Source organism: Dromiciops gliroides, chromosome 4 (assembly GCF_019393635.1).
Source record: "Dromiciops gliroides isolate mDroGli1 chromosome 4, mDroGli1.pri, whole genome shotgun sequence".
NCBI classification, from domain to species: domain Eukaryota; kingdom Metazoa; phylum Chordata; class Mammalia; order Microbiotheria; family Microbiotheriidae; genus Dromiciops; species Dromiciops gliroides.
Window position 1 is genome coordinate 356,769,175 of NC_057864.1, and position 14,114 is coordinate 356,783,288.

At 35.7% G+C, this 14,114-nt stretch overlaps 1 protein-coding gene across 1 annotated transcript in view; it reads right to left on the reverse strand.

Moving 5' to 3' along the window:
• Positions 1–480: 480 nt before the first annotated feature.
• The window catches only part of LOC122755124 (triadin-like), a 326,758-nt gene continuing 313,124 nt past the window's right edge, over positions 481–14,114 (reverse strand). The window contains exons 28-30 of the mRNA XM_044003480.1: positions 9,803–9,841; positions 7,905–7,943; positions 481–3,013 (exon numbers count right to left, since the gene is read on the reverse strand). Coding sequence (XP_043859415.1) covers positions 2,877–3,013; positions 7,905–7,943; positions 9,803–9,841 — 215 coding nt within the window. The 3' untranslated portion in view covers positions 481–2,876. The remainder of the gene's footprint in view (positions 3,014–7,904; positions 7,944–9,802; positions 9,842–14,114) is intronic.

Below are 14,114 nucleotides of genomic sequence, written 5' to 3' on the forward strand. Positions count from 1 at the left end.
CTGAGTCATAAAACCTAGCTTTTAGTTCTGATTCTGTGACTAATTAACAATATAAGTGGGGTGCAAATCATTTAACCAACCCTGATGTAAGTTTTCAATCTGTAAAGTAAGGTTTATTAGCATCCATGTAGATTAGCTCTAAAAATCTCTATATTTTCTAACATTTTGTAGTCTATTTTTCTGAACAGAATTATCTCAAGAAAGCCAAGAAATACTGAATAATGCTTTACCAAGTAAAATTGTTTTGTGAAACTTAAGGAAAACAAAAGTCTTAAAGGTGGGGGAAGCATGATTTTCTTTGTGACTTCACTTGTTATTCTGGGTAGTAAATAGGTCAAAAAATCACTTGAACAATTATAGATTCATAGTCCAATTTCAAACCTTTACATCTTCAAGGTCAAAATTATATGTATGATTGACCTATTAAGGATGCAGTCATTGATTTATCTTCTTATAACTTCTTATAATGTGTAAACATAGTCAAAAGGCACTACTAAACATTTATTCAAAGAAAGCATATCAAGAGATGACATAATTTACATTGTCAAAAATAATTTCACTATGATAGCTCAAATCACATAAAATTAAATATGATGGGTAGAGATACTTTTGATTCATTATAAATCATATATCCAGTGTAATTAGTTCATTAAATTTGTGTTGCCTATTTACTCCAAAGACCATGCAATCTTTTTATCTAGCTTGATATTGAAACTTTCCATGTGTTCTCTGCCCTGTTTGAATGTGAACTCCTTGAAAGCAGGGGATGTCTTACTTTTCTATTTGTATTCCCAGCCCCTAACTCAGTTCTTTACACATAGAAATCACTTAATAAATTCCTGTTGTATATATTCATCAAAATTCTAGTCATGCAAACCTTTAAGCTAGTCTATTTAAAAATTACAAATGAATACCAGGATAAGAATGAAAGACCTACCTAAGGGCAATATGGAAAAATAGTTGGAGAATACCCATTTTAGTAAAAAAAAAATTAGTAGTATTTTAATTTCTTATTACAATGAGTTCTCATTTAAGATAGTCAAAGTACTTCACAAATATTTCAGTATATTCACTGTAATCTCTTTGGGGAAATACCATGGTAACATTCTTATTTCCCCATTTTATAGATTGAGAAGTGAGGTAGGAAGATAGAGTGATTTATCTCAGGCAGCACTGAAAAGAGAACCCTACTCCCCTGGGATCCAGTAGCCCATGCTGTATTTTGAAGCCTTAGAGGTTAAAGTACTATATAATTAGCACTAAGTTCTTCTATTTATCCATGAAACAGGTATGACATAAGCATTTACAGAGTAAATATCACACACTGTTTCATCCACATACTTCAATTCTACCATGGAGGAACTGACTACTCTTTAATGTGAAAGTCAACTTAAATTTGAACTGGCCTAATCTGGGCCCCATTATAAGGAGTGTGTAATCAAGACTGATTAGTTGTAACAGTGACATTTGGGGTGTTACTATTTTATCATTTGGTTTAAGACCACTAAATTATTCATAGAATAATTATCAATGGCAATGAATAAGATGCTTGCTTAATGACTTGATTGTAAATTAAACTTTAGTTTCCTGACCTATAGGACTACAATCATCTTATCGCACGAAAGTCAATGGTTTGCTTCATCTAGTGTTGATTCTGTCTGCCTCACACCTTTGAAATAAAGTTAAATTATAGCAAGAATCACTCTATTTTCTGAGTTACTTTGTCATAAATCAGATAGCAACCTTAAGTGTTATGAAGGTCAGAGCTATATGGATTTTACAGTCCATGGAGAAATGTGGTCAAGAAACATTGGTATTTACAGCTCTAGGGAGGCCAAAAAGGAGCACAACCATCAACATCCCATTTCTAGTGAAACACTCTCATGAGGTTCAAAGTCATGTTATCCCTTTCCCTAGCACTGACGATTGACTGTCTAGAAAAAAAAAATAAAATGTTCAAGGAGTAGCACTTCTATCTGAAGGGCTTTCTTCCTTCTTTGCTGACATTCAAAGATTTTCCACTTTGAGAAAACAAACTCCTCAGAAAGGATTTATCAAAGTGAATGAAAATATGTTTGCCCATATATTACCTATTCTCAGTGATTATTATGAAGTTTCTGCCATTTTTTCGTGGTTTTTTTTGCTGTTATATAGTGCTGTCTGAAGATATCTGAAAATGTTACCTTGTGTTTGCTAAAAACAGTAAACAAACAATGCACCAGTACTGTCCAAATGAATTATGCAGTGCTGCAAATGAATATGGCATAATTTAAACTGTAGATAGGCTTATTAGGCAGTGAATGTAAACTCCTTGAAGACAAGGACTGTTTCATATTTGTCTCTGTATCCTCATTACCTAGCACAGTGCTCATAGCATACAGTAGGTACTTAATAAGTGTTTGTTGGATTGTATTATATAGCATATTTACTGTTTTCTTTGAGCACTGAAAAAGACACATGAGGATCTTAAACAGAATGGTGTAGTAAAGATGGCCTGGTTCAGCCGCCACACCTTAAATATAAATACGTGTAAACAAGGTTAAGCTACCTAGCTCCACCTTAATGAGTGTCTCAAAGCTTAGGTTTACATAGCCTTGAAAATTTGTCCATGTTACAGAAAAACCTGTACTCCAGGGCAAAGGAAGTAGAATTGTAGAGGCAATTAAATGCACACACGCCAACAAAAATCACACAAGAGGTGCTTCAATATGCCTACTTAGTAACCTTGTCCATAATTTCTCAAAAGAACAGGTGAGGAAATAAAATGTTTTCAAATACAAATGAACCAGTGGGTCACACTGGTAGTACTCTGATGGATCATATGGGAAGATCTAACACTCAGAATCTGACGAACTCATAGGACCATACATGCATGCCTATTGTCCTTGTTGCTTCTGTCCTGGTGACTTTGCGTGACTGGAACTCCCAGATTGGTGCGCTGGTGTGACAGGGAATTGGAATCCATATCCATTGTACCCATCCAAGTAGACACACTGGAAGAAACTGATGGGAGCTGTGGAAAAGAATAGGCTTGTTATGGGCAGCTATTAATTTGGGCCCAAACAGATAAGAACAGTTAAGGCAAAAAGGTTGGGTTTCTAAAAGCCAAATACAGGGTTTATAGAAATGGATGGAAATCTCTTGCTTTCAGTGAGCACTCTTATAAAATATCAGACTTCAAAGCTTGCCAGCACCAAATGTGGAGAGAAAGTTAACTGTTTCAAATACTGTGATCAGCTAAGGGAGTTGTTATAAGATCCAAAATGAGGGAGTATCCAAGATATGTCAGGCCTTGGATTTTCAAGTACAGACACATCTGGATTATTTGGGCAATGAGAAAAAGGAGGGGAATCTTTACTATACTGCATGACTTACTGAACTTAGAGTAGGAATGAGATGTAATCTACCCACTGTCCCCCATCCTTGGCTATTTACCCGTTGTGTGCCCATGGACAAGTCACATGTGTTCAGAGAACATATTTCACGGTACAAATGAGATAATGATATCTGTGGGGCCTACCCCACATTGGGGTATGAGGCTCAAAAGAGACAGTATGGATAAAGCATTTTATAATTTTTAAAATGCAATATAAATGCTAGCCATTATTATAATGTGGATACAACTGTAAAAGCTGTGGCAATTTCCCTACCCATTAGCTCTGTTGCCAGTTGGACAGGTGTCTGTAGAGAGAATCTATGTTTATCCCAAGCTGAAGGTTGCATTTTCTCTGCAACAAAAACTGATGACTAGGTAGAAGTATTCTTGCTCCAAAGAAAACCACAGAAATATAATGGTTGGCAAGGGAAGTATATGGGAAAACACATGAGAGGTGGCTAATGTTAGAGACTAAGGTAGGAAAGAGATGGGAAATATTACCACAATGGTAAAATAGTGGGCAACTGAGGAGGGGTGGGGAATACAATACATGGGTAACAGCAATCGCCTGGCACACAGTAGGTACTTAATAAATATTTATTGTTTGATTGAGAAGAATGAGATAATCAGGAAATGGTTATGTTTATGTCACTGCTTCTCTATGGGACTTCTCTCTAGTGTGGGAGGCAAAAAAAGGGAATTAATTAGCAGCCTGTCCATCAGTAGCCCTTAATGGTATCAATGATCCAATGAAAAGCATGCCAAACAGGGAATTCCAGCAATCTGAAGGGAATTTGAACTATATAATCAGTGGTACCTACAGTAATCTGTGTCAAGAAAAGAAGACATGACTAGGGAATGGAGGAGGGTAATGAATGCTAGAGGTTTTATCACAAAAAGGCTGTGAAAGCTAGGAGATTAGCTTTGCTTTCTTTAGTCTCTGGAAGAACTTGGAGCAATGGATAGCAGTAGCAAAAACAAACCAACAAAACATGAGTAGAGGCAATGTGAGATTGTAGAAAGAACATGAAATGTGGAGTGAGAGGACCTGTGTTCAACTTCTGCTCTGCCACTTACTACCAATTTGATCCAGTAGCAGTCACTTAAACTCTCTGGGACAGTTTCTCCAACTACAAAAAGTGTGGGTTGAATTAAACAATCTCAAGAATCCATTTCAGCTCTAAGGGTATGATCTCACAAAAAAATTCTATTTTGCAAATACTATTTGCACATATTTATTATTTGATCTGAAAATTCTGGACTTTGGTTATAATATTATGGGGAGGGTTTATCTGGGGGTTTCTTCTAGAAGGTTTTTCCATTGTGACTTTGTCTTCAAATTCTAATAGGGTAAACAGCTCCAGTCGCCAGACAAGAACCCAAGCAGGAAGGCCCTGCCTGAGCTTTCCTAGCTGAACTCTCTCTGTGTCTTTCTCTATTTGTCTGTCTGTCTTTCTCTCTGTGTGTGTCTCTCTGTCTCTCTCCTCAGTACTTACAGGCCTGTGATAAACTAGGCTGGAAAAAATGACCCACTATGATTTCCCCTTTGGATTTACCAATCACCACTCAGTCTGGTACTCTTCATTAATCTTTCTTGGAATAGGAATGAGGTAGACTTTGTGTTGCTGTTTCTTCTTATTTAATCATCCTTCAAATGACTTCTTGACACTGAGATTTCTCCAAAACCAGAATGGGGAAGGTAGTAACCATTAAATTTTCACACTAGATTGTAAATTGTTCAAGGTCAGGGGTTATCTTTCTGTTTTGTACTTGCACCCCTAGTGCTTAATACATAGTAGGCTCTTCAATAAATGTTTACTGACTACTGAGTAGTGCATTTCCCATCAATGGGAAACAAGCAGAGGCTGTTTGAACAATGCTTGGAAATGCTTTATTCCTCCTGAGTATGGGCCGGACAACATGACCTCTGAGAAGTCTTCCAAATTTGTGATTCTATAATTCTGTTGCCAACAAAACATGATCCCTTAAGCTTTAAAAACCCCTCTCTATTCTCAACTGAGTTTTCACCTTCACTCTGGTCACAAACAATAGGGGCTTAGATCAAATCTCCTCTGGATGATTTCCCCCCATTTTTATTGGCTTTAAGGGGGTTGGGAGGCAGGGCATCCTTTCAAGATGATGTCTGCATTATTACCTCTTGATTAACAATGGAACCTGTGCTGAAATCCATATAGTCTCAAGGCAGCTTGAATACACATGCTTTCCTGAAGAGAGGCTATGTATTTAAATTGACTTGGGATTAAACCACATTCTATGAGCTTTTCCCATATAGTTACTTATAAGTGAGTATATTAATGAACATGTCATATGCTAGGGTTCCTTTTAAATACTTATAAAAGTCATATGAATATAGAGGGTTAGTATCAAGTAATTCTAAAAAATAATACCAATAATTTATTTATAAAACACTTAAAATATACAACATGGTTTTTCTCACTATAAGTCATTGAGGCCGATTATGCAACTATTATTATCCCTACTTTGCATATATAGAAACTGAAGTTCAGAGAAAGAAAATAACCTTCTCAGGGATATAGAAGTAGTATATAATAGTACCCAGACTCAATTCTATTTAATTTAAGTCAATTAAGTTCAGTTGGCATTTATTAGGAACCTGTTTCACTTAAGACATTGTCAAAGACACTAGGAACATAAATATAAAAAGAATTGCTGCTTGTCCTCAAGGAATTGTCATTCTAGTCAAATTTAAGTTTATTAAATTTTAGACCAGTATACTCTACCTCACTATGCTATGAGTTATTATGCCAAAGCCTGAAAGCATCAAAGTACCTATTTTATACATTTGAATTATGATATGAAGTTGTAGTTATATCTTAACAATCAACATAAAATTTTATGTTATATCATAACCAGACATTAAGATTTAGGAGAGGGGGCAGCTAGGTGGTGCAGTGAATAGAGCACCAGCCCTGGAGTCAGGAGGACCTGAGTTTAAATCCAGCCTTAGACACTTGACACTTACTAGCTGTGTGACCCTGGGCAAGTCACTTAACCCCAATTGCCTCACTAAAAGGAAAAAAAAAAGATTTAGGAGAATTAGGTCATTATTATTTCACATACATGAAATGTTATGTGATAAGTTTAGGCGTAGGAAAAGATGCTATTATGGCTTTGTAATGAGAAAGGACTTAAAAACAGTTTTCCATCAACATCTGATGGTATCATGGGAAAAAATGGAAGTACTTTCCTCATCCCATGTATTTCCCCCACCTAGCAATGTCAAAATGTGAAGGAGATTCAGAAATGAAGGTGTCTGATGATGAAGTGGGAAGAGGTAGGAAAGTTAAGATATTAGAATTCTGAGCTGAGAGTTCCCGACTTTGGAGGTCATCTAGTTTAACCCTCTTATTGAGTCAATGAGGAAATGGCAGCTTAGAAAACTGAAGTGTCCTCTTCCAAGGCCACACAAGGAATAATCACAAGAGTTATGTTTCTAATTCAGGTCTTTTGTTTTTTTCAAGTCCCAAAGATCTCAAATGTGGGCGTGTAGGTGTATTTATTCTTTATGTATTAATATTATGCATGCATATATGAACACGTATACACACATATAATACATATATAATACATGCATACATATTTATATATTTATCTATGTGAATAAGACATACAAATCTGTGTGTACGGACAACACAGATATACACATATATACATATATGTAATACATATATGTGTGTGTGTATGTATATGTCTTAGTGACTTCCTCCATGACCCAATGGTTGACATCCTCAGAAAATTTGGCACTTTGTAAGCATTATATGACAAATGTTTTAGTTAAGGTTTTTACAGAGTGCTTTATTCAGACTGTTCAGAAATTGCTTTCTGCAATACAACTAGGGACCAATAGCATATTCCTTTTTCACTTGAAGAAAAATGTCAAATTTATTAGTACAGAGATATTGAGCTATCTAGGGCACTGAATTTTATAACTGAATATGAACATTGATTGCATAGTAGAATCAATGATCACACAGAGAGAGGGAATGTTATTAGTCTATTATATAGCTGGAAGGAAGAAAAAGAAAAGAATCCAGCACTTAGGAACAGAAGTCAGTTTCTGTGCAGTTGATTTGCTGTGGCCTAGTTCTATTTCTTTTCTATTTGATGGAAGGAAGTTGAGCACATCGGGTTCAGCAGCTAGTCTAGCTCTTGCAAGTAACAGACAGGCTCAGGCAGAGATTCAGCTGTTGTACTTATGAAACAGAGCTTTATAGGGCTGTTTGCCATAAATGCTTGGCTAGTCATTACCATGTAATTTCTCCAACTAAGTGTCTCTCACCTGACAAAAGAAGTGACTAGTTTCTCTTTGAGGGAGAAAGGAAAAAATGACCTACTTTAAAGGCATGCTTGATGTCTGTGCTAAAAGTCTTCTCCCAGGAATAGATTATTGACTCTTCATGAAGAAATCTTCAATCTTAGTATCAAAGACATTGCTTTTAAGATGCATAGAATAAGAAACTTATAAGATAGTCATTATTAAACTCACTTTTTTCTTTCTTCATGGAAGTCATGTCTTCAGTTTCCTCTGGTGGATATAAAAATAAAAACAAAACATATTGTGTGAGTGCACTATCATGGCATAAATGTATAGACTACAAGGCTATACATCTAAGGGCACCAGCATATTTGAACAAAAATCTGAGAAGAAACAAGTAATGTTCATATCATAAAGGTTCTTAGTAGGCCTTCACATTGGAATACCAGTATGTTAAAGATCAAAGGAAAACCAGATATAAGAAGAAAAGTTACCCAGAAAAGAGGCTGATGTTTTTATGGGAAAAGTGGTAAGATATGAAACTGGCATAGGTTTACTGGATAGGTATAGAATATTCCCATTTGAGGTATCTACTATTTGCATCTTTTAAAAAAAATTTTCTGGAAAGTTCTTGAATCTTAGAATAATAGTAGAAAAGTGTGAACCCTAGAACCTCACCAATATTTGATTGATTTTTTTCTAATACTTGAATGATTTTCAATAACCATACCTACTAAGAAAGCACATTGGCATTTTGGGTGCACTTTATGGTTTTTATTTTCTTTTGGGGGGATAGGGTTTCAGAATGAGAGAATGGGTAGCATTTCTGTCTGTGATGACAGATATTAAGTCATCTTGGGTGGAAGCATTCAGCAGCTGTTTTATCCCCTAGGAAGTCCTTTGTTAAACTGTTAAAAGCAAACCTGTGGGTCCATCTTATTCTCTCTGAAGTCAGGAATTCTCCCCAGAAAATGATGAAAGAGACTGGGAAGTAAAAGGGACCTTCGGAATGGTATTTTACAAATTAAAAACTAAACAACCTTGAGGTTCAAAGACCTTAAATTACATTTATCTAGTTAGTTAGTAGATCACAGTTCCTTACTCCTTAACTGTCCATCCTTTATACTATCCTTCCAGTAACTATACCAGTAGATTGGGATTAATCAGTTATGTCTTGTCTTCCTAATGAAGACAACTGTACACCTGGTTATCTCCTAAGTAGGTGGCTGATGTTCTTATTATCACCTAACACCCTCATCACCATTGAAGCCAAAGTCCCTTTCTATTCCTGTTTCAAAGCTTGCTAATTACCAAAAGGGTACCCACACTCATTTACATTTAAGTAAGTGACTGATGGGATACTACTGGCTACATTTGTCTCCAAATCCTGCTCAAATCGATGTTACTATGTAATTCCTTTAAGGAAGTCCACAACAGAGAACAAATATGACCCCAAAGAAACGTTGAAAGAACACTTTGTTCCACTCATCTGCAAAGGTGGAACATTGTATAGATTGCCAGATTTTTTATTTATTGATAAGTTTTGCTGATTTCCTTCTTTCTTTTTGTCTTAAAAACCCATCTATTTTAAAGGATGGCTGTCATAGAAAAGAGAGACAGCAATATACAGACAATGTAAGCTTAACTAATATAAAAACAAAATATATATTTTAAATAAAAATTTTGATAAATACATCTTTAATAATATTTAATATAAATCATTATTTTATTTAATATTTTTGTCTTTTTAAATAAAAATATTTTTATTAAATAAAGGAAGCCTTCATTTTATATATGTTCTTAGTGGAAACCCACGGCTAGAATAAAAGAAACAGTAAAATAAACTGTGGGATAAGTGAGGTCTAGATTTGTGTTTGCACTGATGTGAGGAACTCCCCAATAGTTAACACTTTATTGAAGCAGATACAAATTTATCTTTACTTTTGTCTTAGTTGACTGAGGGCTCTGAGATGCTGACTTGCCTTTAGTCACATAGGAGCAAGTGTCAGAAACTGAACTTGAACTCAGAATCAGGCCCTCTTTACTATGTTGCCCCCCCTCCCCCATGAAGAAACTAACAAACTGCATTGAGAACAGCCTTATAAACAAACTGGTTGCAACAAACTCACCTTTTGATTTCTTTGAAGATGGCACTTCATCAAAGACCTCTAGAGAAAACAAATAAAGTAAAGTTTATCAGGAATTGGTTTATTTTGCTGGGGTTTTTCCCCCTAGTTTCCAAAAGAGTAAAAAGTTGATTGGGGCCAGCTAGGTGGCACAGTGGATAAAGTACCAGCCCTAGATTCAGGGGGACCTGAGTTCAAATTTGACCTCAGACACTTGACACTTACTAGCTGCGTGACCTTGGGCAAGTCACTTAACCCTCATTTCCTCACAAGAAATAAAACTTTAAAAAAAGAGTAAATAGTTGAAATAGCTACAAAATTAGAGGCTCCATTACATTATTTACTTGGCATCAACTTTAAAGAGCTTTGTTGAATACAACCTAATGATGTGCATCTCATATAGGAGGGAATATAGAAAGGGAGCAAGTAAGTATTCTCCCAGTGGGTCAGCAAGCCCAAAAGAAATCCAGGATGAAGAATATCTTGCAGCTGGGTTCAGTTCTCTCTGTCCTCCTTCGATTATCTATTCATACTCTAATGCCTTTAGAGCTTTGACAGATTCTATATAGTTTAGGTTTTAGGAGCTTGGATGCTATCATAGGTAATCATGGTCTAAGAGGCAAAGGAGCCAGAGGAAATTTGAAGTACAAGTCTTATTTAAAGGCCAATTGCTTGATTTATTTTTTCCCAAGGCAATTAAAACAAAAAGATACACTAAACATCTAGCTTTGAATTTGAAATAAAACTCAAATACACAAATTCAGCTTAAGGTTACATTTTGTAAGTTGTTTTGGCTTTTGTTCTGTAACTTTTTCCAACACTACTGATTGTATTAACTTCTCAAGGAAAGGCCTGGAAGTAATTTAAAATTTAATGTAAACGTTTCACAATAGAATAAAGTATTCTTCTTCCATGCCACCCCCTCCATTCCCTCTGCTAAACACTAACTTTTTAATTATATTTTGAATATGGCTCATATGCCTATTTATTTTTGCTGATTCAAACATACTAATTATCCCATAATAACTAGATGCCTAGAAAGGTCATTACATGAATGCACTTAAATAGAGAAGAGATCTGGTCATTTGGGAGGAAAAGTTGTTGGATGAAGAGGATAACATTAATGAAAAAAATAAATATTTTTCATTATTATCAGCTAAAGCTAAAAATAGTGCCAGATCAATTCAATGAATCATCAAATGAATAAGCATTTACTCTGTCGTTATAGGCTAAGGGATTGGGGTATAAAATAAATATAAAATACTATCATTCATGACAAAAATAATTTTCATAAGTTATTAGAGAACTTTTATATATGCTTACCTTTTGTGGTAATGGTCAAGGTCACTGTTGTCTTTTTTTTTTTTAGGCAATGGGGGTTAAGTGACTTGCCCAGGGTCACACAGCTAGCAAGTGTCAAGTGTCCGAGGCCGGATCCGAACTCAGGTACTCCTGAATCCAGGGCTGGTGCTCTAACCACTGCGCCATCTAGCCACCCCACACTGTTGTCTTTTCATAGATACTTCTACAATTTACTAGCTTTGCGACCTCAGATAAGTCATTTTGCCTTTCTGGAGTTTATTTGCTCTAAGGTTCCTTTTCAGCTTTATATCTATGATCCTTAAATTTCTCAAAGCATTTTGTACAGATCTCTCCTTTGAATTTGTTACTAAGACAATAAAAACTCATTTTACTATGTGTTATACACTATGCTAAGCATGCTTCTTTTGTTTCATAGATAGTTGTGTGCAAATTATCTTCATCCTAGGCACAGTCCCACATAACACAGTAATCTCTTTGATAATACAGTGTCTATGTATTATCTCTCTTATTGGGAATGGAAAGTTACTAGAAGGGATGATGGATTTGTAGTCAGCTGCAAACTCTCTGTCTTTTGAAACCTTTGTGAACTTCCTCTTCTTTATAAGGAAGGGGTTGGACCAAATGAGCTTTATTTCCCCTTCCAGGTCTAAATCTTATCATCCCAGGATCTGGCATAATACCTTAGATACAGTAGATCCTTAATACATTTTTGCTGAGTTGAATTTAATTCTGCCTTTTTCAATATAAAGTTAATAGGACTAGTTAATCTGTTGGATTTGAAGAAAGAATTATAAAGAATATCATTTGCTAATTAAACCTGTATATATTTAAATGCTTAGTATAATTGGCATTTTTCTGATCAGAGCTTTGTTCCATGGAGAAGAGGAACATTATGACATAGTCTAGCTATGGGAAGGTAATGGGAATAAAGAGGTCCCTTTTTCCCCTTTTAAACAAACACTAAGTATATGAATTACCATTTTTTCCCTAAGAAAATCACAGATTTATCTTTCTGAGGAATTAGCCTAATTTTTTTTTATACTTTATTGCTCAATAAAACAAGAATAACTCTACAACTAGAAAAGAGCTGAGGATTGTTTTCTTTTTAAAAATCTAACATCAAAAGGAAAGATCATTATTTTTAAAAATCACTTCACTTAGGTCAACATGAAACTACATTATCAGAAAAAGCAAGGAATAAAATGATCCCCCCTCAGAACACACTAGACAAATTTTATTGGTTTTTGTCTCAGGAATTCAAAGGAAGTAATACAGAATGTACCAGAGTCCATTGCCATCCATAACTTAAGGGATTTTTGGGGGGGGGGGAGGAATTCACTATATCAGAGTTGTATTGTATTGGGGCTCTCACTTTTAAATCAGACTGGAAAATATGCTAAGCCATTAGAACACCAGTAATTTGTCTGCAATTATAAAATATTTAGTCTTACACAGGGGGAATCAAGAAATGTATGACCAGAACACATTAGATAAGCAATGGATAGGATTCATGATATGGGTATCCACAAAATATCTCTCTGTAATGTATTTATGAGAGCACATAAATAACAGTAGGCTGGGCAGACATGGATGGGTTGTCCCTTATATCTAGACTTGGGCCCTTCTCATACAGGTGAAAATTTGTTCTGGTCTCTTCTAGTTGAATATATATATCTTATACTATAGTGCATGCATGACCAGAGACTCCTAGTTGGTCCCCTGATAATCATGACTAGAGGATTATATCAACGATGATTAGTTACTGAGCCAAGAATAGCTCTTTCCTCTTTTGAGTGTTGTTGCTTAAGACTGTCACCTTTCCATTCAATTTTCAGCAAGGTTGGAGGGAGGAAAATCATTATTTCTCATCCTTCTGTTCTAAGAGCAATGGATTCTACAATGCATGCACATTGCAGAGAGAATATGTATTTCCTTTGATGAATGTGAGATTTTAGACCTTAAATCCCCAGCTGCTTCTTCTGTTTTGTGTTGCTTCCTTTGACCTCAGGGAACCAAATAGCCATTCTGAGAGAAATTTCCAACACTTGCAGCTAACTCATTGAGTCTAGAGTTCCTGAGTAATACCAGTTGCTCAGGGGGAGTTGCTTCCAGCAACTACACAGCTTCTTCATAGAAGAGATGGATACTGACAGAATTGTCTTGAGATTAAAAGATTAATGAGTTATGTCTGCCTGGTCAATAGACTGAGAAGCTGCTGAGTAAATTGTAGAGAATGCAAGCCTGAAGGGAAAGTGAAATGTCTGTTCAGTAGTTCCAGAAAATGCCTTTAGGTTTCTGAAAGATAATATGTGATGGTTTATTATGTTACTTTTTAAATATCTGTTGATGTGAGATTATGTTCAAGTATTTCTCTTGTGGTAGAAAATCTCTCTCTCTCTCTCTCTCTCTCTCTCTCTCTCTCTCTCTCTCTCTCTCTCTCTCTCTCTCTCTCTCTCTCTCTCTCATACCTGAGATCTACTTTGTCCATTGAGTACCATTTTCTGATAAGGGATCCTGCTAATTTCTTTTGGTGAAACCCTAGGCAGAGATATAGCTAAACTTGGATTTAGAGGTTTTCCCCAGAATTCTAGGCTCAAGATTTAACAAACCAGAAGGTGCAAGAAAAACTCTAATCTTGTCTCTTTTGAGTCAAGTTCCTTCAAGATTGAACCTGATCCTTTTTCTGGGTTCTCTTTGTTTATGATGGGATGGACAGTAGAGAAGAAAGGCCCTGTGGATGGCAAAGTGGATAGGGAATGATCTCAGATCAGGAATACTAAATTTTCAGTCTAACCTCTGGTAACATAACAACTGTGTAAGTCTCAGCAAGTCCATTAACCTCTAAGCCCACCAGTCAATTCTAAGTTTCAGAACAAGTGCTGATCTACATTAAGAGAAGTTTTGTTGGGTTTTTCGTTGTTTTTTTTTTCCCCTGGAGAGTTCTATTCACCAATGAAATCACAGATTCAGATAAAAGGAACAGGGATAGGGA